General features: G+C 41.7%; 1 protein-coding gene across 3 annotated transcripts in view; it reads left to right on the forward strand.

The window, feature by feature from the left end:
• The window catches only part of DGKG (diacylglycerol kinase gamma), a 178500-nt gene extending 157139 nt beyond the window's left edge, over positions 1 to 21361 (forward strand). For all 3 annotated transcript variants that reach the window (XM_037027529.1, XM_037027530.1, XM_037027531.1), the window contains 3 exons: positions 6730 to 6850; positions 9071 to 9131; positions 18353 to 21361. In XM_037027529.1, the coding sequence (XP_036883424.1) occupies positions 6730 to 6850; positions 9071 to 9131; positions 18353 to 18451 (281 nt within the window). In that variant the 3' untranslated portion in view covers positions 18452 to 21361. The remainder of the gene's footprint in view (positions 1 to 6729; positions 6851 to 9070; positions 9132 to 18352) is intronic.
• Positions 21362 to 24024: the final 2663 nt, after the last annotated feature.

Consider the following 24024-nt stretch of genomic DNA (forward strand, 5'->3'; position numbering starts at 1 on the left):
TGAACATGTTGAAGCCCTAATCCCCAGCACTTCAAAATGTGACTCTATTTAGAAATAAGGCCTTTAAAGAGGTGATTTAATGAAAATGAGGCAGTTAGGGTAGATCCTGATCTAATCTAATTGTTCATTTAAAATGAGAAAATTTGAAAGAACAACAAACAAAGCAACAAACAAATAACAAAAAATGTTATTTTTTTCTCTACCCAAAGTGAGTAGAGAAAAAAATAACAATAAAGATTAGAGCAGAAATAAGTGAAAAGGAGTCTAAAAAACTATGTGAAACCAAGAGTTTATTCTTTGAAAAGATAAACAAGATTGACAAACCTTCAATCAGACTCATCAAGAAAAGGAGAAAGAGCACCCAAATAAATAAAATCAGAAATGAAAGAGAAGTAACAACTGACACCAAGATATACAAGGAATTGTAAGAAAATATTAAAAACAATTATACGCTAACAAATTGGAAAATGTGGACGAAGTAGATAAATTCCTAGAAACAGCTATGGCTGGTGTGGCTCAGTGGATTGAGTGCCAGCCAGTGAACCAAAAGGTCACCAGTTCGATTCCCAGTCAGGGCACATGCCTGGGTTGTGGGCCAAGTCCCCAGTTGGGTACACTCAAGAGGCAACCACACATTAATGTTTCTCTCCTTCTCTTTGTCTTTCTCTTTCCCATTCCTTCTCTCTAAAACTAAGTAAATAAAATCTTTCTAAATGTATAAATTCCTAGAAACATATAATCTTCCCAAACCGAATCATGAAGAATCATAAGATATGAACAGACCAATTACAACTAATGAAAATAAAGCAATAATCAAAAAACTCCCAACAAACAAAAGTCCCAGACCACATGGCTTCACAGGTGAATTTTACCAAACATTCAAAGAACTAACACCTTTCCTTCTCAAACTATTTTTAAAAAGTTCAAGAGGAAGGAAGACTTCCAAGTTCATTTTACAAGGCCAGGATCATCCTAATTCCAAAACCAGATAAGGACACTACAAAGAAAGAAAATTATAGGCCAATAGACGCTAAAATCCTCAACAAAATATTAGCAAACTGGATCCAGCAATACATTAAAAAGATCATACACCATGGTCAAGTGGGATTTCTTTCAGGGATGCATGGTTGGTACAATATTCACAAATCAATAAATGTATTACACCACATAAACAAAAGGAAGGCTAAAAATCACATGATCATATCAATAGATGCAGAAAAGGCATTGGATAAAACCTAGCACTCATTTATACTAAAAATGCTCAGCAAAGTGGGAATAGAGGGAACTTACCTCAGCATAATGAAGGTCGTATACAAAAAACCTACTTCCAACATCATACTCAATGGGCAGAAGCTAAAAGTGTTTCCTTTGTTTCCCTTGAGATCAGGAACAAGACAAGGATGTCTGCTTTCACCTCTTATTCAAATTAGAACTACAAGTCCTAGCCACAGCAGTCAGACAAGAAGAAGAAATAAAGGTATCCTAATTGGAAAAAAAGTAAAACTATCATTATTTGCAGATGATATGATACTATATAAAGAGAACTCTAAAGACTTCAAAAAAACCCTATTAGAACCAATAAATGAATTCATTAAAGGAGCTAGATACAAAATAAATATCCAGAAATTAGTTTCATTTTATACACCAATAATGTCAGAAAAAGGGAACTAAGAAAACAATCCCATTTACCATTGCATTTAAAAATAATAAACTACCTTAGAATAAACAACCAAGGATGTAAAAGACCTGTATTCAGAAGATTATAAAACACTGAAGAAAGAAATTGAAGAAGATACAACTTCAGAATAAGTAGAAACATATAGTGTTCATGGATAGGAAGAATTAACATCATTAAAATGTCCACACTATCTACAACAACCTGTAGATTCAACGCAATTCCTATCAAGATATCAATGGCAAGTTTCACCTGCCAGTAAGAGCTTCAGAACAGCATTGGCTAACTAGTGTTACCCGCCAAATTGATACGATTCCAGCCCAAAGCAATGACACCTAACATCTCAGTTTACCTGTACAGCTGTAACCCAGGTGAAGGGACCGTGCCCACAGGTATGACACAGCTGCCCGGGGCTAGGGAGCATGCTCCCTCAACACTCTGATGGGATGGTTCAGAAACTCCAGTGCTACCCCAGGGTCAGGGTTTCAGCACCCTCACTGACAGTTGCTAGATTTCCTGGGCTGGCCCACTGCAGCCCTCGGACCTAAATCCTGGAGCGCTGATAGAGAGGGAAATGGGGTGGAAGTCGGACTGAGGGTAGCAGGGCATCCTGTTCCGCTAAGGATTTCCCACACTTCCCCAGGTCACCGTGAGTGAAGAGCCCAGATCATCACACCTATATATTCCATGTTTCCCTTGCATCTTAAATGACAGTTTTTATTAATGTGAATCAGCAGCCAAGATTAGAATGAAGAGAAACATTATGCATTCAGGGAGAGAGGCAAAACCAGACTGGGTCACCATTATGTGTTATATGCAGATTAAATAAATTAATTCATGGAAGAAAGTTTATTACTCAGTTCAGTCAAGGCAAGTAGTTATCATTATCATCATTATTATTAATTAGTAATCATTATCTTTACCTCTTTTAGGCCAAACCTGTCAAGGTTTTTGACACTAAAGCATGTATCTTTAGTTTGTTCAACAAACATTTATTGGGGCTGAGCTAGTTGTTAGGGATACAAAGAAATAAAACCAGAACACAGCCCTGCCTACAACTTTCAGTGGATCTGGGAAAGTGAGATGACTGGAAACAATTGTTGTGGGTGACATCCACCACCTGAGCACAGGAGAAGGAAGAAGCACGGTGCCTGCGGTATCCTGGGAGGGTAAAGGGGACTTCTCCAGCCAGAGGAATACCTGTGCAGCGAACAGGGCTAGATAGCAAATGATCTTGCATGCTGGGCTAAGGAACTAAGACATTGTCCTTTGGAATTCCAGAGCCACTGAAGAGTCTTAAGAGGGGAGGGAACAGGTCGGATGTGCCTGCTGGCTGTAACAGCTCTGCCAGCCCTTACCTGTCAGTGTTGAGCTCCAGCCCCTCCTCCAGACAGTGAGGAGGACTGAAACCATAAAAGCAAAACAGGGCTGTTGAGATCAAAGAAGTAGGCAAAGGAGCAGAATCTGGGAAGAGATTAGAGGAGGAAAAAATAGACTGAGCAGGATGTCCACCTAATCTAAAGCTCACCTGGATTTGCAGCCTCTCCGAATGTATGAAACCATGATGAACATGGAAGATTTTTTTAAATGTTTTAGCCCAAATATTTTGGTTTGGGGTCTCTTGTTTACAGCTCTTAGAAGGTAGATAGACACCTAGAGATTGTTGGCAGTAATCAGAATGGATGTGGCAGAAAAGGAAAGTGAAACTAATATATTTTTACTGCCCGCTCTTTCCTGTACAGCTCTACCATTTAATCATAGAACCATACTTTGAGGTCAGTATTTTACTCTTAATTCCTAATTTTCAAGTGAGGAAGCTCTAGATCGAAGCAATTAGGAAGTAACTTGTTGCCACTCCTTCCCCTGCCAACTCCTGCACACGTCTGGGGCAACTTGAGCATGCCTGAGAATCTTCCAGAGGGCTTGTTAGGACAGAGACTATTGGGCACAGCCCCAGAGTTCCTGACTCAGTGAGTCTGGGGAGGGGCCTGAGCATTTGCATTTCTAACCAGTTCCCAGGTGCTGCTGCTGCTGCAGCTGCTCCAAGAGGACATGGCCTTCCACACCTTGGCCAGTCGGAATCCGTTACCCAGGCTTCCTTGCTCCTATTGTTCAGTTACAGCATTTTCTCCACCTAACCCTTTTCTCCTTTTTGGCTAAAAAGCCTTCAAAACTAAAATATTTTGTATTCGTAGTTCAGTTAACACTCAGTTAACAGAGTGCTTAGCAGTTGGTTGCTACTCAGTAACTGTTGAATGAATAGATGAGTGAATAAATTAATTCCTGCTTTATGAAGGTACATGCACATTTCATCTTAAATACTAATGAGGTGAAGAGTGTGAAGACAATACTGAGGTATGAATTGCGGAAACCACATTCTAAATCATTGGTAGCTAAAGTAAAAACCTGGTATACCAGTTGCCGTGTTTCTAGGTTCTGAGTTTGAAACATTTAATTGTTCTGTGTGCCTGGTTATTGACTTGCACTCTGTTCATTTTAATACCAAATTTAATTTGTGCTTAAGTATCTCTGTGCTAGAAAAAGTAAAGGGAATTCAGTGATGCCAGAATTTCCTAAAATGTGTCCCAAAGAAAACTACCATGGACTGTTTATAGGTATCACACAAAAGAAGAGGCTTGTGGCCCAGTAAGTTTTGGGAAACAGAGATAAATACTGTAGGTTTCTTTACCTCCAAGCTTCCTGTTAGGCATTGTATTTAGGAAGTTGAAAGAAAACTCAGTTGAGCAATGGTGGAGAGAGGAGTGGCAGAGTCTTCCTTCAGCAGTAGACAGGAGTCACCCTAGCTCCTTTATGCCAGAAGATTTGGAGCACAAATTCAAAGGCAGAACAGCAAAAAGTGTACAAAGATCCTAGCTCCTACATTTGTCTCCTCAGACCCACGTTTGTGCAAGCCCCTACCCCCCACACACCCACCATGCTGATGAGATCAGCCTTCATTACTTCTCTTCTAGAGCCAGGAAGCAAGGTAATGTGTGGGAAGTGATAACTGCAAGGTAATGTGTGGGAAGTGATAACAACTTTAGAGTTAAAGCCATTCAACAGGAAAATTTGTTAAAAGACCAAGGCATTGTAAAAGCTGGAAAAACTTGAGTCCATTAAGTCCTCTGCTTCTTAGAACATTTTGTTACCAGGGAATGTTTCAAAGAAGGAAAGCATTGAACTATCACAGCTCTGCCAGTTACCAAAGCTGCTACAAAGAGCAACACTTTATAAGACATCTGTCTGTCTCTGCTACTAGAGAAACTTTCAAGGTCTGCTTCTCTTTTCTCCTCCTTTCTTCTACCTCAATATAACTAACTCCTCACCCCTAGACACACTCTATATATTTCTCTCTTCTCTCCTTGTCCTCCTCTTTCTTTCTCCTCCTTCCCTGCCTCCTCCTCCTCCTCCTTTCTCTCTCTGTCTATCACCCATGTTGATTTCACAGACACTGTTGAAATGACACAGTAAGCTAGGAGTATCCAATGCTTATTTAATGCTCTTTGGTAAGAAGGGAACTAATTAAGTGACTAGAGGTTCAGACATGTGTTGTTTATTGGAAATCAACTCCTTAGGAGAGCCTGGAGCATTCTCCTAAACAAACATTGCCCTTTCATGACTTCTTGTTCCAAGTCCAAATGAGATGAAGGTTTTAAGGAGACAGCATCTTTTCATAGATGTGGAAAAAATAAAAGAGTACCAGAGAAGAACAGCAATGTCCATGGATGGAGGGGGGAAGCTATGTACCTGCCACAGAAAGACTGTTGTAGTTTCTGGATCTGTTGGCAGTCAGTGTTCATCAGCGGGCCTGGTAGGTTAGACATTAGCGATGTTGACCCATTCGTGGTCAGCCCAGTGGTTTGTTTAACTGCCTTCACTGGAAATACTTCCATCGAGAGAATGTTTTTTAAATAAACAAAAAAAGTAAAAACAAATCCAATAGTCTGAAACAAAAAGAAGTAGAAACAAACCCAAATATCTGCTTGCCAGTGCTAACAAATACTATTATAGTGTATCAGGAGGTTCCTTAGAAGACAGAAACTATCTGTTAAAAAATACATTTACATTGACATGATTTTCTAGTTTGTAAATATTAGTAGGATGTTAGTGATTAACTACAACCTACGAGAAAAAGTACCTACCTTTGTCCTAGTAGCCAAAGGAATTGAAGCTTTTAAAGAATCTGCCTTTTATTTTGCTTCTGTTTTAAATAAATAAAAATTGTGCTGTAAAAGTGAGTCTTGGGCCCAACATTGAACCTTAATACTGCTATTGCTTTCACAAGAAATTGGGCAGGCACAGTCTAAGCTTCAGGGACTTTAAGGAGAAGGGCACCTTCCAGGGGCCAAATCAGAGAGAACCGCCACTGTGGAAAGCCACCAATACTATGTGACTCTGGGCCAGAGACTAGTATTTTCTGTTCCTCTTTTCCTACTTCAGACACAGAATAATCTGGTGTAGGTGAAATATTCTTTTCCTTGGCTCACATGGGGCACCTGGTGTCCTGAAGGAGGTCATTGATTTCCCCAAGGATGTCCAAGGAGGCTGGCTCACCACTGGCTCACCACAGGCCAGAGCTGAGGTTAATTAGCCATCAGGCATCATCAGGAGGGCCAAGATGTTACTCAGACATTCAGAGAAGAGAAACTTGGTCCAGCTATGGATAATGACCACTTCATCAGCATTTCTTCCTATATTCATCCCAAGCCAATGTGTTTTTAGCTTGAAAATAATTTCGGAAATAACGGGTTCGTCATTTATGTTACTCCACATTTGGAGAAGTTCTTGATATGCCAACCTACCCATTAGGTGCATATTAACGTTCTGAATCATAACCTTTTTTGCACTAGAACTGGCTTTCTGTTGGTGAAAAGATACATGTAATGACCTTTGATGAAATTCCGTATTCAGCGTGAGTATGAAAATGCTGCGTGGTGGGAGATGAAGAGGTATAAACAGGTCTGGGTTGGCCACTAGCGACCAGACCTTCTGGCCAAAACCGGCCTGAGATACATAGAGTTGTGTGTGTTGCTTTTGCTTGTCTCACTCTGCAGACCTCAGTGACCAGCTGCTTGAAGTGGTGGGGCTGGAGGGAGCCATGGAAATGGGGCAGATCTACACCGGCCTGAAGAGTGCGGGCCGGAGGCTGGCCCAGTGCTCCTCCGTCACCATCAGGTATGCCTCCTCATTACCCAGCCCTCCAAGTCTCCCAGCCTTCTTAGATTTGAATGCAGGAAGGACGGTTGGGGTCGGGGCAGGGGAGGCAGGAGCTTGGTGATTCTTCTTATAAAGAATGTCTTTCTCTGGAGACCATTTCCCAAACTGGATCGAATGCCATCATCCAGGACATAAACTAGTGGGACCACTACAACCAGGTGGCTGTTAATCTTAGAATGAATTAGTGAAATTCTCTACACAGGATTCCTGAGACTCCTTGCCTTTTTAATTTTTACAAATTAAAACATTAGATGTATGCCAGAGGGCACACTCTGACAAAAACCAAGGTTGTTGTTGTTGTTTTTTTATAATGGCCTTAGCAACACTATTTCCTAAATGTCTTTGTAGCACTAAACCACCCACATCAGGAAACCCATCCTAACTGGTTAAGAGGATGATGACTCTTCAGGGTATGGACCACACAGGTCAGCTACTGCAGGCCCCTAGAAGAGAAGGAGCCTAAAGGAGAGGATCCTCTGATTTCAGTTGCTTCTGTTTCATCAGTGCAACTAATCAGATTCTTCTCCACCTGATTATTTCAGAAGTCTTTATTCCTTTCCCTTTCCCATTCAATTTCTACAGGCCCAATCTATTAGCATGCCTTGGGGATCTCCTAGAGGGGACCACTGCATGCAGGTCTTCCAGAGTTATTTGACCACAGACCCCTTTCTTGGGCAAGTGTCCTCAGAGCACATTTAGGGAAACTGCTCTTCACATGCGCCTGCATCCCTCAGAATGATCCCCTGGGCTTCTTCCCCATGTCTCTTAGTGAAGGGCCATCCCACTGGCCACTTTTCATCATTCTTTCTCTGTAGCTTCTCTGTCTTTTCTACTCCTCCCCCAAAGCTTTGCTCCTCTTTCTCTCTGGGCTGCTGCTGGGCTGGGGCCCCTGTTTTCCAGACTAATCTCTGTACTCCCTTCCCCATCCAGTCTCCATGATCCTAACACTGTGTAGACCTAGTCAGCTATACATCTAAGCTATAACTTAAATAGATCACAGAGAATGTAACATCTTGATCCTGGAAGAATAAAAAAACAGCCATCTAAAAGAGGGAGGGATTTATCTTTCTGTTCAGTAGACCTGTTGCCAGATAGAAACAGAGAGGGTGAGCCAGGAGCCTCCTTCTCCTGGGCATTTCCCAGATACTCTCACAGCCCCTAAAACAAAAATCCACTTTCTCCTCTTATTATTTGTTCTGTTATTAGGTTTATTGTTTTTTAATCATTAAATATCCCCAGGGTCAGTCAGAGAATCATCTGTATTAAAACACAACTTGTCTCCTTGGTTTTATAATTTCAAAAACAGGTCAGTTGCCAGGTGAGGGCTTCCTGGCCAGTGGGTAGGATCTGTATCCTGCTCACCCAGACCAGGGGCTTCTGAAAGGACCTGCCTTCTCTCCTAAAGCCAATGTAGTACCAATTCACAACTCTTCAACCCAAGAGAGTAAGACGACCTCATGTCTCTCCTTTTAACAATCTGTATGCCAGAGAAACTTGGTCCCAAGCAAGAAAGGAATACATTCTCTTCTCTCCTCCTGCCAATGGGGACAATATTACCAATGACCTCATTTCCCAGCTAAGCCAAGTCCACAGTCATGCAACCACAGAGTGTAGTGTTGTTCAAGAGATAAAAGATGGAATGGTTAGGATCTGGGGCAAGACGCACTCACACCTGAGCTGTCCCTTATACAGGTTGGAGACATTACATCATTGATATGATGCAAACTCTCACAGGACATGGAAACCAGGCCTTTTCCCATTTCATAACCTTTCCCATTGCAAAGTGAAGTTTCTGGTACCATCTGCACGCCTTCCTGCTGATTGCTTGACTGAGGGTCTGCTCAGCAGTAGTGCTGCCATACTTGTTGGCCACTGTATCCCAGGCTTCTGTAGACTTCTCTGCTCACCCAGGGTTGTGTTTCTCAGAGTAGGGTCTGAGAACCAAAGCAACAGAATCACCCATAGTACTTATCAAAATGCAGACTCCTGGACCTGGTGAGTCAATATCTTTGGATGGGTTCAGGAATCTGTTTTTAACAAACTCCCAGGAGAGTCTTGGAGAATCACTCCTCGCTGGGCAGATATAAGGTCTTCCCACTTCTGTTTCCCTGGAAAGGACAACCCTGATTCTCTGACTCCGAGAAGCTCACTGTGTTATCTCGGTTCTCGGGGTTCCAGGACAAACAAGCTGCTGCCAATGCAAGTGGACGGAGAGCCCTGGATGCAGCCACCTTGCACAGTAAGTTTGCCATTCTTTGAGCTGAGGGTGGGTAGCTTTATTTTGGGTTCTTTTGGAGCACTGACTTAATATGAAATTGCTAAATCTCAGAGTTGCATGAGCTTTGAGAAATCATCCATTGCATCCCTTCTTCCACCTCATTCATCCATCCGTTCTTTTACCTGCCAACCTTTCACTGAATGTGTACTATGTGCCAAGCACTGTGGGGCACCAGTTCCAAAACTGAATGAGATGTGGACCCATCTTCAAAGAGTTCTTAATTCTTCTGAGACTTCATCTACAGTACCCTTGAGAGCCTCGGCTTGAATCATTCCAGTGGCAGGGAATTTACCATTCCAAAAGGAAGACTGCTCTGCTGATGAACAAGTCTAATTATTAGGAAGGGCTTCTTTATATGGAATTGAGATCTGCACACTTAACCTACAACTTCCAACCAGTCACCCATGGGAGTTCCTGGGGGAGAATTGCCACAGTGCATGGACACAGTCACCCTGGGTGTACCACAAGCCCTGAGGACCTATTTGAAAAGCTCCACTGAAAGAGTAACCACATGAGTTGTCTATTTTGTTTGTGGTGTCTACCCAGCACCTACCACTGTGGCTGCTTTTCGGATAGTTGCACAATAATACTTGTTGAACGGTGAACAAAGGACTGAACAGATGAACAAACCTAAACAAAGGGGACACCCTAACTCCCTGACTCATCATACCCATGTTAGCTCTCCACTTTGCACTACTACAGGAGCCGCACATCCTTTCTTCTTAGTTGCTTCTCTGTTGGAAACCCAGCTAGAAACTCTGTGGTGAAGAGAGACCATTGTCCTGGTGTTCAGGGCCCAGGGTGTTCATGAGGATATTACATTAGTGGTATTCTCTATACTATCTTCAGTGTACAGATCTCAAAAGACCAAAGTAATGTTTCTAAGCTTTCTCGCCCTGGTGGAGTATTCAGATACCTCAATAACCTGCTATTTTGAGCCCTTCAGAGAACATCAAGTGGTCTTCTACATGAAAAGGGTCTCCATGAGATTTTAGTGGGCCTAAACTGCAGGTGTGTTTCTATAACTCTTTGTTCCATGTAACTTCTGCCAAGTATAGAACTGGCTCCTAGAGACTGAGTATAGTGATGGCATCTTCCATAAAAAGCAGAATTTTTTCTGAAAAATCTTAGCTCAATCTCATGTCTCTATGAAAACTAAGAAAAAGAAAACACGCTATACCAAAAACTAATAATGGCTTACCACCTTGTTTGAATTAGAACAGATGGGGGAAATTTCTACTACTTATAATTATGATGGAGCCGAATTGAGAAAAATCTATCCAAGAAAAAAATTAAAAGCCGGAAGAAATCAAACCTTGTTCCACCTGGTTCAGTGAAAACTGGGTTGCCATTCCCCAATACCCAAGCACTGGTTGTTGAAATAGCCAAATACTTCTCCAGGCCCTACCTCCACCCTCTGTCCAAGTCACTCCTCAGAGACTGCAACTCACTGTGAAACACATTGTGACCCAATGAGTTGATGGTACGCAGTCCACGGAAACCCATATGTAAAGGTACAGTAGTCTGCTCGGGCTGCCATAACAAAGTCCCAGAGACGGGGTGGCTTAAACAACAGAAATTGATTTTTTCACAGTTCTGGAGGCTGGAAGTTCAGTTCCGAGGGGATGGCAGGGTTGCTTTCCGGTGAAGCTTTTCTTCCTTACTTGCAGACAGCCACCTTCTCACTGTTTCCTCTCATGGGCCCTTCTCTGTACATATGCACTTCTGGTGCCCCGCTCTTCTTGTAAGGACACCAATGCTGTTGGATTAGAGTCTTACCTTTATGACCTCATTAACTTTCATCGCCTCTTTAAAGGTCCTAGCCCCAGACACAGTCACATGGGCAGTTAGGGCCTCTACATAGAAATGGGAGGCGGGCGGACACAATTCAGTCCATAACAGAAGGTAATATGAAGTCATTCTTAAACTTGCAAAAATTAAAACAGAAGCACACTTACTGAAATGTTTTCCCGAAGGTGCACAGAAGTGTTCAGAATAAAAAGATTAATGGTGGGACATCACAGCACAAGAGAACTTTTGGCAATAATTGAAATTAGTTAAACTACAATGAAGTTTTAAAAAACTGTTAAATACACCTATACAAATAAATGCAGATGGCAAAATTCATTCTTTGCAAGAGAAGAAACATTAGTAGCCTATATCCCAAACCTAAGGTTCTATTAACTAAGGCTGAAAGCATTTAGGTGACATTGTTGAAGGACTGGTAAAAAAAAAGCTAAATTCTTTTATTGTATCTCTTTATTTTAATAATTTAAAGTATTACTCAGGAAAAAATTTTAATAACTAAATAGTCAGTAAAACTAAAAACAAGGCATATATACTTTTCAAATCTAGGAGAATTTAAAATGTATGAATCTTATCAGTGCAGCAAAAACAGAAAGCAAATAACTAGTAAAGATTTTTTTATTTTAAAGATTTCATTTATTTTTTAGAGAGAAGGGAAGGGAGGGAGAAAGAAAAGGAGAGAAACAATAGTGTGTGGTTGCCTCTCACGCGCCCCTCACTGGGGAACTGGCCTGCAGTCCAGGCATGTGCCCTGACTGGGAATCCAACCGGCGAACCATTTGGTTCGCAGGCCTTTGCTCAATCCACTGAACCACACCACCCAGGGCTAAATTTTTTTAAGTTTGATGAAAAGGTTAAGACTAAAGAGATAAATAACGACAAAAATGTAGATCCTTAATAAAGGTTCAAGTCCCTTAATAAAGAATAGTAATCTCATGTTGGGTTAAAATCTAATGACATGCTTCTTATAAGAGATAAACCTAAAACAAAAGAACATGTATCTACTTATTACATCCTTTATCAAGCATAGATCATTTGAAAGAAATAAATGATGTTGTTAATTATATTACCTTTAGAAAAGTTAACCTTCCAACATGCCAAAAACATATAGTGGAATAAAAAGGTCACTTTTATATGATAAAAAGTACACTCAAATATGAGATGTAAGGGTCATAAAATCTTAGGTATTTGATAACAGAATCAAAACATATAATGTGAAAAACAGTATTAATATATATTTTGAAGAAAAAAATTGACATATCAGAAAAAATTGAGAGCAATACAGGCATTGAGAGGCTTTAAAATATGTGTTTCTGCCTTGAAGTCAAGTAGCAAAACAATAAATGACATAAAACTTGGAGGAAATAGTTCAATAACTTACAAACAAATTCATAGATCATAAACTAGTTTACAAAAAACATCTATATAAAATCCAAAAGCAGAAATTACAAAGGTTATTTTATTTCACCATGAAACAATAAAACTAGAAATAATAGATTAAGTGAATAAACAAACAGAATTTAATTACTCAGATATTTTAAAATTTTCTAAAGAACAATAGGTTCAAGAGATCAAAACCACCATTCCTGACTGTTTTAAAAAATAATAAAAATTAAAAGCTTCTCATTCAAAACAGAGAATATAGTTTAAATTATATTTGGGGGTATATTCAGAGTCTCATATGCATCCATCATTTTCAAAAAATAAAAAAGTAATAGTCATTCCAAAATCAGAACAAGAATAAAATAAACTTAGAAGAAGCAGAATGAAGAAAATAATATAGAAGTAGAAATTAAACAACTAAAAAAAGGAAAATATAGATCTGGTTTTTTAAACATGTCAAATGTTTGAAAACCTAACTTCAAAAAGAGAAAACCAATTATCATAAATATTAAAGTATAAAAATATATAATAAACATAATAAATATATACATATAAATGTAGTAATGGTTTTATTTCATTTTAACATATTTTATAATAAGAGATATAAAAATAAATGAAGACTTAAAGACTTAACAAATACAAAAACAGGTTTGAATTTAGAAACATGTCTCTAAATAGGGATCCAAAACAAAATCCAATTGTTTTTTAACTTAAAAAAAAAACAATGCAATAGCTAAGGCATTTAATGAAAGAACTATGAGGAAGGGCTTCCCACAAGATATTAAAACAGCTATAAAACCACAACAGTTGGCACAATATTGTATAGATAAATCAACAGTACAGAAGAGGGCCCTAGGAGACCCTAGCACATAAAAACTAATGAAGGAAAAAAGGAAGATCATAAACTAATTTGAAAGGAATGGACTGTTTTAACATATGCTATCCAAGAAATTGCCTGTTTGGGAAAATGTCATTATATACCAACTTCTCACCTCTAACTATACTCCAGAAACAAAACAGAAAAGCCCCAATTCTATTAAAGAATTAAATGTTACCATCTAGGAGGAAAATATAGGGGACTATAATCACACTGTGAGCAAGGACTTTCTAAAAAGGAAAATGTGACATAGTTGAATATTAACAAATTTAAGTCTCTGCAAGTCAAGAATCAATATACATCTTTAAAAAGCTAAGTACCAGATGTTTGCAATAGCAATCTGAACAAGCAGGTTAACTCCCATAATGTATACTGAGCTCTTCGAAACCAGCAGGAGAAATACGAGGAATGCAGCTGTGAATAGACAACTCACAGAAGAAATGCCATGGGCTAATAAACCTATGAAATAATATTTAATATAACAAATTAAGAAAAGGGGGAGAATTTCAAATTAAAGTAGTGAGAGAGCCTTGCCATGTTTCACTTACCAAATTAGCACAATTTGTTTCTCACTTTAAGATACTATAATATTCACTGTTGCCAAGGGTGTAGGGAGGCGGGCATATCAACCACTGAGGCCAGAGGATGAACTGGTACAGCTGTTCTGGGGGGCATTTGGAGCCATGTGTCCAGAAGATCCTTGCAGATATTAATACACATTGATCCAGTTCATTTACCTGCACCCTTAAAACTGTTCAAATACTTCTTGGTATTTATTCTAAGTGAAACACAGGTTACCAGGAATACAGGAACCAATGTATAAAATGTCAATTTCTATATTATTCATAATAGGAAAAGAATTGGAAATTACCTAAAAGCCCAACATTTACAGAGTTAAATCAGCCGTGAGATTCCACAAATGGACTAACTTCCAGCCCCTGAAAATTGTATTTAATGTATTTTAGTAACACTAGAAATGTTTGCAAAATAATGTTAAATGAAAATATTGGATTTCAATGTTATTAAAAACACAGAAGCACAGAAACAAGCTAGAAAAAAATACCAAAAAGTTAATAGTTAATAGCAGTTACCCTAAGATGATTTTTCTTTTTTTTCCATAATTTCTTTTTTTTCTGGACAAAAAAAAATTGTATTGCTGTCCAAAGTACAGTTGTCTCCCTTTTCACCCCACCCATCCTCACCTCCCACCCTTGAACCTACCCCCTTTGGCTTTGTCCATGTGTTTTGTATGCATGCTCCTTGATGGCCCTTCCCCTATTATTCCTCTCCCCCCTCCTCTCTGGTAACCATCAGTTTGTTCTTTCATCCATAATTTCTAAATTCTTAAAGATGAGCATATATTTGTTTATTAAGATACATACATAAAACTAAACATAATTTCAACAATTGCCTTCTGTGCACAGCACTGTAAGATGATCTCTCATGCTTCACATCACAGTGAGGTGGCATCATTGGAACTTTGGAATTAAGAATCTTCCAGAGTTAAAAGAGAGTACAGTCCCAAAGTTGAAAAGATTCTGCTTATCTAGTTCAGTGATTCCCAAACTTGTGTGTGCATTTGACTAACCTGGAGAGCTTTTAAAATGCAGCTTGCCGGTTTTCTTGTCTAGTAGGCCTGGGTGCCTGAGAACCTGCATTTCTGACAAGTTCCCAGGAAATGCTGATGCTGTTGATCTAGGGACCACACTGTGAACAGATCATTTTGTTCAACTTCCTGATTTATCGATAAATGGCAGACTTCTGCTCCACCCCTAGCAAAGTCCATATGTCCAGCTACATTTGAGAGGTTCTGGTGGCAGGAAACACTCTTATAAAGCAGGGCACCCTAAGGTCTTGGAGAACCCAGAAATCGCTAAGACCGGAGAGACTGCGCAAACCCCTCTCTCCTCCCCAAGGCTCACTTTAGGCGGGAATAGTTCCTTGACTGTTTAAAATGTCACAAAGACTAGTTGAGACCTTTCAGGTTTGTGCCTTTCTATTTGTCTCCAGCTGAGGTTAGGGCAGGCTTGGGTACTTCCCTGATGATCGGGGAAGGGCCCACACTCGCAGTTATTGGCCATATTGCTGGGCAGGATGTGAATTATTTGCCCTGAGAGGACAACATTCAGGAATAAGTTGCTCAGTTTATTGCTTTTCTTGAAGTAATAAAAGTGTGGTGATTTCCAGAAGATGGCCCCCCAAACAAAGTCAACTCCCAGCACTAGTTAAATTTTAGAATTTACTCCATTTTAAAGGGCGAATTATATGCAGCAGTCCTTTTTTGGATTTTGAGCTATCACACAAGAGTCTACTGTACCACTTTTCTGTATAATAGAGCAGAGAACTAAGAACATGGGGCTACTATTCCTAGTGCTTGTCAGATGTTGTAAATATTATGACAGGTGTTTAAGAAAATCATAGAGACTTTAGTTAATTGCCTGACCTGCCCAATAACCAGAGAAATTTGAGTTCTAACCATAGAAACACGAATGCTCTCTTTCCACCAGGGGTTTAAAGGTCAGGTTTTGCCACGTTCAACTGTCTTCTAAAATGAGATCTTCACTACTTAACTACACTAGCTCCTCCCAATTTGGGGATGAGGGGTTAAGGGACTGACATCTCTAACTCCAAAGAAGTATGTGATCTCTTATTTCTTGCCTTCAGTGTGTATACGTATAGTCAACTCTCAGTTATCTGTGTTACTAGAATCATAAACCATATCAAAATCTCATGTTATCCAGGATCTCCAAACCCCTACCCTATCAAGCCCTTCGTCAAAATTGCTGAAAAACCAAATGAAAGGGAGTTGAGTTTCACTTCCTCCTCTTTGCCCTGGAGGTGCTAACAAGCAAATAAACAGCTGGGCTAGAAGGAGAAAAAGGAGAAGCCAGGGACTCCTGTCATCTGAAAACAAATGGGCTCCATCAGCGGGAAATGTAGGCAGTGCACCGGCAGCCACTCTGCCCCGAGCACAGCCATTCCCCAACACCAGGACGTTCAGTCTCTTCTCGGTGTGCTGACCGGTTAGTACGTACACAACATGTGCTCTGAATAAGCACTGCTCTGGTGGAGGGAATACCGAGGTGAATAAGATGAAGTGCTTCATCAGGGGTCCCCTCAGGGGACTCATGTGCTGAGGGAGTAAGAGGAGGCTTACTGCCAGGAAGTGTGCCGCAAACTGCTGGCACGAGAGAGTGCTCAACTACAGGCCCCGGAGGAGTGCTGTCCGAGTTCCTTGTCTATGCCTCACTTCCATAAATTCTGGAAGAAATATAATGCCCGTAATAAGGCACATGACCCAAAATGGTGCCTGATATGTTCTTGGTTTCTTCTCTGGTGACCACCACAAACACAGAAGGATGGACCCCCTTCTAGATCTCCAGGCTGGGGGGAACCAACATCCAAGTCATTTTCAGCTTCCATTTTCATTTTCATTTTCATTCGGGAATTCTCCACATCTTTGGATCCCACCCTTTCCCTTCCATATCCTAGGCCCTTATAAACCTGGCTTGCAGTAGGGCCCCTCTTGGCCAGAGTCTCCCCTCTTTCCAGTTCACCCTGACAACTCCTGTTGAATAATTTCCCTCAAACTCTTTTATCGTGTCATTCTCCAGCTTAAAAATTTACCATGGATCCCCATTACGTCATATTAAACCCCCAAAAGCTCTACACCAACTGCCCCATCTGCATCCCCAACCTCATTTCCCATCCTTGCTCCCCACTCAACCAGTTGGTACACGGGCCCTCTACCTAGCTCCTTCCCTTTCTCTTGTCAGCAACACATTTCCTTCCTTTCCTTTCAGATCTTAAAACTCTTCCTCAAATACACCATTCAGACTCTTCTCATTCCTTACCTAACTTCTTTTTGACACCACTTGGTTTATGCTGCGTTAATGTAAACATGTCCATGGGTCTCTCCAATAGTTCTTGTGTTGCTTTCTGTGTTCACACTGTCATTTTCAGTAACGTGATACAAACCGCAAGATGGGCTCATAGATTCTCCTCCAATGTAAGATAACAATTATTTAACTGTTACTTTACATTTTACACTTTACAATGGGCTTTCATTGACAGCCTATCATTAGGTCTTCACAAGAAATTTGTGAGAAAAACAGGACAAATATCCTCCTATTACAGTTGGCGAGACCTGGTTTTGAAGGTTAAACGATTTTTTCAAAGGCTCACAGCAAAGCTGTGGGAGTTCTGGAACCGAAACCCAGGTCTTTGAACCCTAAGTGCCTCTTGTTTCCACATCATCCTTCTACACTCCAAACACATGTCATACTTGATAAATGTTGTTGATAGACTAATAATGCAGGTTATGGATGTGGCAACGTCACCAGGCCATGTGCAAATAGGGATTAAGCATTTTGAAGCCATGCCCTGGGGATGAGGTTGGGAAGAAAGGCAAAAATGAGAACTCACCAATGTCTTTCACTTCAAATTGACTTAAAGTTTACAGGAGAAAATACTCATAAAATCTGAAAGTCAAAAAAGACAAAAAAGGAAAGCAGAAAAGAAACACACATGCTTTTAAAAGAAAGTCAGGTCTTTCCTGGAAGGTGAAGAGGAGAGGAAGGACCTAAGAGACTCACCTGCAAACTCTCCAGATGATGATGCTTGGGTCAGAGGTCAGACAGGAAGTCAACTTTGAGTTACTGGTTGACATCTCAGCACTACCTAAGCGGGAATGGCTAGGAGCAGTGGAGGCTGGGAATCGGAAGAACTGGGCTCTGGCTGTTCTGCCCCACCCTGTGTGACCTTAGGCCTCTATCCTGCAGAGGGATTGAATGAGATGGTCCCTGAGGTCTTCTCCGGCTGTGACATTCTGAAAGTCTATGAATAGCAAGGATACAAAACAGGTGCGAGCAGATTACCACGTGGGAAGCTCACACCTGTCTGTCCCCAGTGTTTCCGCCCCTCACTTCCAGCAGTGCCAAACTGCAGGCCTACTCAGGGTCCAGCTGCCAATTCTGAAGTTGTTCAAGGACAGTCGTCCTTCTGCATGGGGCTCCTTCCAACTCGAAGCTGGCCTTCCTTCCTCTCTGAGACTCATTCTCCCACAGGCTACTGGACTTTGTGCGCTACTAATTCATTTCTGCCTCTTTGCTTTTAGATTAAAATTACTCACAAGAACCAAGCACCCATGATGATGGGACCTCCCCAGAAGAGCAGCTTCTTTTCGCTGAGGAGGAAGAGCCGTTCAAAAGACTAAACGGTGTGCCAATTGCCAGTTAAACCAAGAGAGAAAACAAGAAACTGCAACACACACACAGACATACAAATACACACACTCTCCTCTCTACCCAGTGGAAATGAAGCCACTCTTTGGGAGGAAACCTTCACCCTGCCAACATTCTCTCAATTTCCACGATGGACATACCCCAGCAGAGCCAGTGACAGCAGAACATTTTGAATGGGTGTAGGGCCCATGCCCTACAGAACATTCTGAATGAAGGTTGGCTCGTGCAGCAGTCTCCACACTCCCAGAAGGCCTTGAGTGAGACTTTCTGAAGTTGAAGGAGAAACCCCCCTTTCTTCCCACCAGCGCTGTAAGTTTCCTCATGGACACTCGCAAGGAGCAGGCTGCAGGTTTCCTGCCCGTGGTGAGATCGGATGTGGCCAAGGGAATGAGCTCCCGTTCCAGACAACTTACACAAAGGTCCCTCTGTAACAAGACAAACAGCCTCCGACACTCAGAACATAACCCTTGGCAAAGTCCAGCCAGTGCACATTGGTCTCTTGGTTGTCCTTCGAGCGACAGCTTCTCCCTGAACCTGCTGAGGAGGCAGAAAGGCTGTGGAAAGCTGTGTTTCCATTCTTGGTTCCCTGCGCTGTCAGTGGGCACTTGTTATTTCCCCGAAGCCTTCTCCTTCTCCTGGTGGCTGTGTTTGTTTAGAGACGGCTCCAAGAGCCCCCAGAGCTGCCTGCACAGGACACCTTAAATGTGGTATTTATTTTCTTAGTTCTGTGAACACCTGGGAGGGAAAGCAGAGAAACTGGGATTTATTTTTCAAATTGGTGTCATAATATTGTGTAAAAAAGGGAAGAAAAAAACCACCCCCAGCTTCTTTCATTTTCAAGCCAAAGTGTGTTTCCTGTTTGAGTTCCAGGCCCTGGTGGCCGTGTATTCCTGAAGGCAGGGAGTCAAGAGGGAAGGGCCGTTTGCTGAGGAGACCAGCAGACAAACCACTGGGAGGTCCCTCCCAGCCCCCCCCCACCTCTTTGCACCTAGCCCTCCCAGAGTATGGCCTGAAGCCCCTTCTGATGACCGCCTTATGTGCGTGTACATATGTGTAGCATATATATTTATAAATATAAATATTTATTTACTAATGGACTTTCCCCAATTGAAAACAAAATATGTAGTATAAGAATAGAAAAAGGGAAAGATAAAGAAGGTTTTTACTCCCTCATTCTACCATTTCCATGTCAAGACACATTGCCCCACGGTGGCTGGGAAATTTAAGGAAAATGAAAATAACTTTGTGTCACAGAGAGACTGAGGAGTTTCTGTTCCGGATCCTCTGAACAACCATGAGATAGATGCTGGGCAGGATTTCTTCTCCTGTTTGTCAGATAAGGAAACTGAGTCTCAGGACAGTTAAGAGACTTGTCCATGGTATCTTGGCTAATGGGGTTTGGGAACAGGTGCCACCTAAGACATTCAGTAGAGAAAATAACCTACACTCCTTGGAATAGGGTCATTTCTGGTCGCTGAGAAATGACTCCACTTGGATCCAGGTTGCCAGGGGAGAACGAATGTGCAGCCCATGTGTGGATGGGACAAGCCCATGTGAGAAAATGAGGCCTTGTGACGCTTCCCAGAGATTCTCTCTGGCCTAAACTGGTAAGAAGCTGGTATGGGGTTGAAGGCCCTGGACAGATCGTCAAATTCTCCACTTATCACCTCATCGTGGTCATCAGAGTCTCTCAGTATGGAAACAATATTGAGGTTACCCCTGGATGCTGGGGTAACCTCAGCAGAGAGTCACAAAAGGACTGAGGTACCTTCTGCAAGGTACTTCCAGCCAGTACCCAGAGGGGTCTCGGCAGAGTTCAGTGGGCTTCGTTCAGCGGGTGCTGGAATTGCCTTCCTCTACCGAGGGCCAGTGCCTATGGAGCTTCTTTGGTAGAAGAAACATTTGCTTCATCACCTTTGCTCCCCCAGGCCTCCACACTGTCTGATATTTCTCAAGGGGAAACCTGGACCCACTGGACATTGCTCCACTGAGCTTCCTCTAACCTCCTTGCACTGGGTCAGGAGCTTTGTACAAGGAAGGGAAAATTAAGATTGTGTGTACAAATTGATTCTAACTGTGAAGGAAGCAGTCTTCTAGGACCATGTAGGACAGACATCAAGGACCATCCTGCTGAACCTAACAGTGCAGAACACTGAGCGAGGAGAAAACTGGGCTGCCCAAAGAATCTCCTGAGTGATGGGATCCATGATGATGGGACCAAGCTCCAGAATGACAACAGGTACTATCTTGGAAGCCACTTGATTCTGAAACAGACAGAGGTTCAGGTTTGGGGTCACTTACTATAAGGCACTTACGGAAGTTTGCATGTGTTTCTGCCCTGATTCTCCAACACTGAGGCTGTTAAGACTCAGCACTATGAACAGATGAAACTGATTCTCAAAGATTCGCAAGTCAGAGACTGGTCCTCTGCCCCCTCTACTCTAGTGCATGGGACGTACAATGTTGCTTAAGAGACATGTCCCAAGTCTTCCTTAGAGCCAGAGAATAACAAACGTGGGTGGAATTGCATTTCCAATTTGGTAGTTTCAGTAAGCCTAGTGTTGTTGTTTATTCTCACCTTGCAATTCATCCCTTACCTGCTGTGACTGTGGTTTCTTACTAGAGAGTGACTCCTCAGAATGGACCTCACAGAAACCTCTGAGTTTGGCAGAGAAGGTATTGTCATCCCAGACTTGACAATGAGGAAGGCAAGGCTTACGGAGGTTTAGTAACTTCTCAAAGTCATACAGGCAGTCAGGGGAGAATCCAGCCCTTATTCCCCATCTTATTCTGATTCTGGCCATGCCACAGACATGTTCTCACCTGCCCCCATGCTTCTACCCCACTGGCAATAAAACGAATAAAACAGGAAATCTCCGACACATTGCGTTGTCCCTGAACTAACGGGCTAGGAGTTGTGCCTCATTACAGCTTGGTCTTTGCGGGTTTCCTCCATTGAGTTGAGAATTAAGATAGACTCAGTAGGATGATTAGATTTCAGGTCAGAGACCAGCTCCTCTCAAAAGAGTTCTTTCCACAGATGGAAAAGATATGTGAAAATTGCCAAATAAATTAGGAAATACTTGGCAGAACCTGGAAGAACCTCCAGACTGGCGTTACATAACATACATATACATTATACATATGCACATTATATAAGGTAACATAGTACTTAATGTGCTGTATATATTATGTAAATTGCATATTTGTGAGTAATCATGATAAATATAGAGACACACTAATCACTTTTTTACACATACTCAGTGACAGATTAGGAAGTTTCTTTGCCAGAGAGTCTTAAAACTTACTCTCTCCTGCTGCTTTGGTTCCAGCTCCTGCCAAAAATAATTGCATCAACTTTTCCCATCTCTATCCCCCTTTCCTGCTGGCCAAAACTCTCAGTTACCTCCTGTCCCAGCTAGTACCTTCTGTGGAACACTACCACAAATTGGGATCCATAAAAATAGAATCATGGGATGGGAAGGATCTAGACTCCCAGATTCCCTGTCACAGGCCTACTCCTCAGCACTCGCGGGCAGGCGGGTGCCTCCTGCTAATGGTAAAGGAAGAACCGAGGGGAGAACGGGAGGGAGGGAGGGAGCGTCTACCAACCCTCCAAGCAAGGAAACTTCGGAGTGTTTCTTCGCCACCCGTTCCAGGACCCAACGCTAATCTATCAGGAAGCTATTTCAAACAGCATATCTGAAACCATGTTTATTTAAAAGGTGTTTCACAACATGCTAGTAACCATGACATGTTCCATGAAAACAAGAGGCCTGTGGTCAAGTACTAGATCTCCTTCTAGGAGTTGCACAGAGAGGCTTAGCTCCAAGAACTCACAGTAGAGAACCAGAGAGGCCTTTGTCTGCCAACAGTGACAGGTTAGAGACACTGGCTGAAGCCCACCACTTCCTTTTGTTTTCAGGAAAGATGGGAACATGCAAGTAGCCCTCCTCTGCAATAACATCCCCAAAAGCACTTTCCTAGGATGAGAAGTCTTCATTCTTAAGACACTCTTTCTAATTTCTTCTATATGATGAACTACTTTTTAAAAAAGATTTTAGTTATTTATTTTTAGAGAGAGGGGAAGGAAGAAAGAGAAAAACAGCAGTATCTGAGAGATATATCAATAGGTTGCCTCTCATGTGCCCTGACCAGGAATCAAACCTGTGACCTTTTGGTTCACAGGCTGGCACCCAATCCACTGAGCCACACAAGCCAGGGAGGATTGTCTAACTACTTTTATTGTTCCCATGTTCCCATTGTTCTATAAGTCTTCAAGCAAGAACCAAAGACTCTGTCTCCTGAGTGGGGAAGGGTTAGGGGGAAATTCAGGAGAAAACATGAGAGCTGCCAGGGGTCAGACTTCTTCTGTGTGGCTCCACAGAACACAACTAGGTTTAAAGAGCACAGTTGTAAAGAGGTTTATTTTTATTCAATTTAATGACTGCTCTTAGACCTGACCTAAAAGGAAACTGCTGCCTTGTGGGGGAATGAATAGCCACCAGCTCTGATAGGGAAAGCCTTAACCCCGTTGGGTGGGAAACAAGCAGTGGTTGATCTACCTTGTCCAAAAAGCTGTTGAAGTATTTTTGTAGGTATTAATGTTAAATCAGTAGGTTTAGTACTTCCTCTTGGAAAACATACCTCTGTGTCTCTTGTCTGAAAGGGTGAAAAATGACTCCCAGAGAGCTTTCTGGATCAGTGGGCACTGGCAAGTTAGACCACACTTATACACGGGAGGACTGATCAGACTCGTTAGTACCCTCAAGGGGAGCCAGTGATAGTGATCTCTCCTTGGTAGCTGTAAGAATCACAGGCATGAGTTTATGTATTAAGAACAAAAGAAATTTTGCATTTTATCGGAGTCCACATTAGTAGTATGGAATTCTTCTCCTAGTTGTAAATACCAGACCAGCATCTGACTTGCAACAACAATAAAAAATAAACTATCCCACATCTCAAATATCAATCAAGTATCAGATAAAAAGAGAGAGAAAGAGAAACAGGATTGTACAGAATTTCAGGTGGAACCATCGTTGGTAGCTCACTGGACAGTCCACCACATCGGAGTGCGTCGTTCAACTTTCCGCTAAAAAGAGAAAACAGGAAGGGGAGACAGCAAAGGGGATTCCCGCTTATTATTTATTGGTTGCAAGGCACCTTGTCTAGGTCTTTTCATGTGCTATCCCATTTAATCCTTAGAGTAGCCTATGGTGTAGCCATTGTACTCGTTTCACAGCTAAGGAATTAGTATATGGAAAGGTGAAGTACTTTGGCCAAGGTCAGACAGATAGCAAGTGATACAGCTGGGTCTTGACATGGACCTGTCTCACATCAAAATATATGCTTTTCTACTATATGTTAGTGCCTTTAACATTCTTAAATAATGATCCCCGCTCCCTGCTATCATCCTGGGTAAGATTGATCTCCTATCTGGCCAACCCCTGTCTAGCCATCTAATCATGTTCCTACTTAAGAATTTCCAGTGCTTGTCCACATTTGAACTCAAGGACCTCCATGGACAGCTGGAACCCAGTACCTC

This window comes from Sturnira hondurensis, unplaced genomic scaffold (assembly GCF_014824575.4).
Source record: "Sturnira hondurensis isolate 20B ecotype Veracruz unplaced genomic scaffold, ASM1482457v3 Scaffold0019216, whole genome shotgun sequence".
Classification (NCBI taxonomy): domain Eukaryota; kingdom Metazoa; phylum Chordata; class Mammalia; order Chiroptera; family Phyllostomidae; genus Sturnira; species Sturnira hondurensis.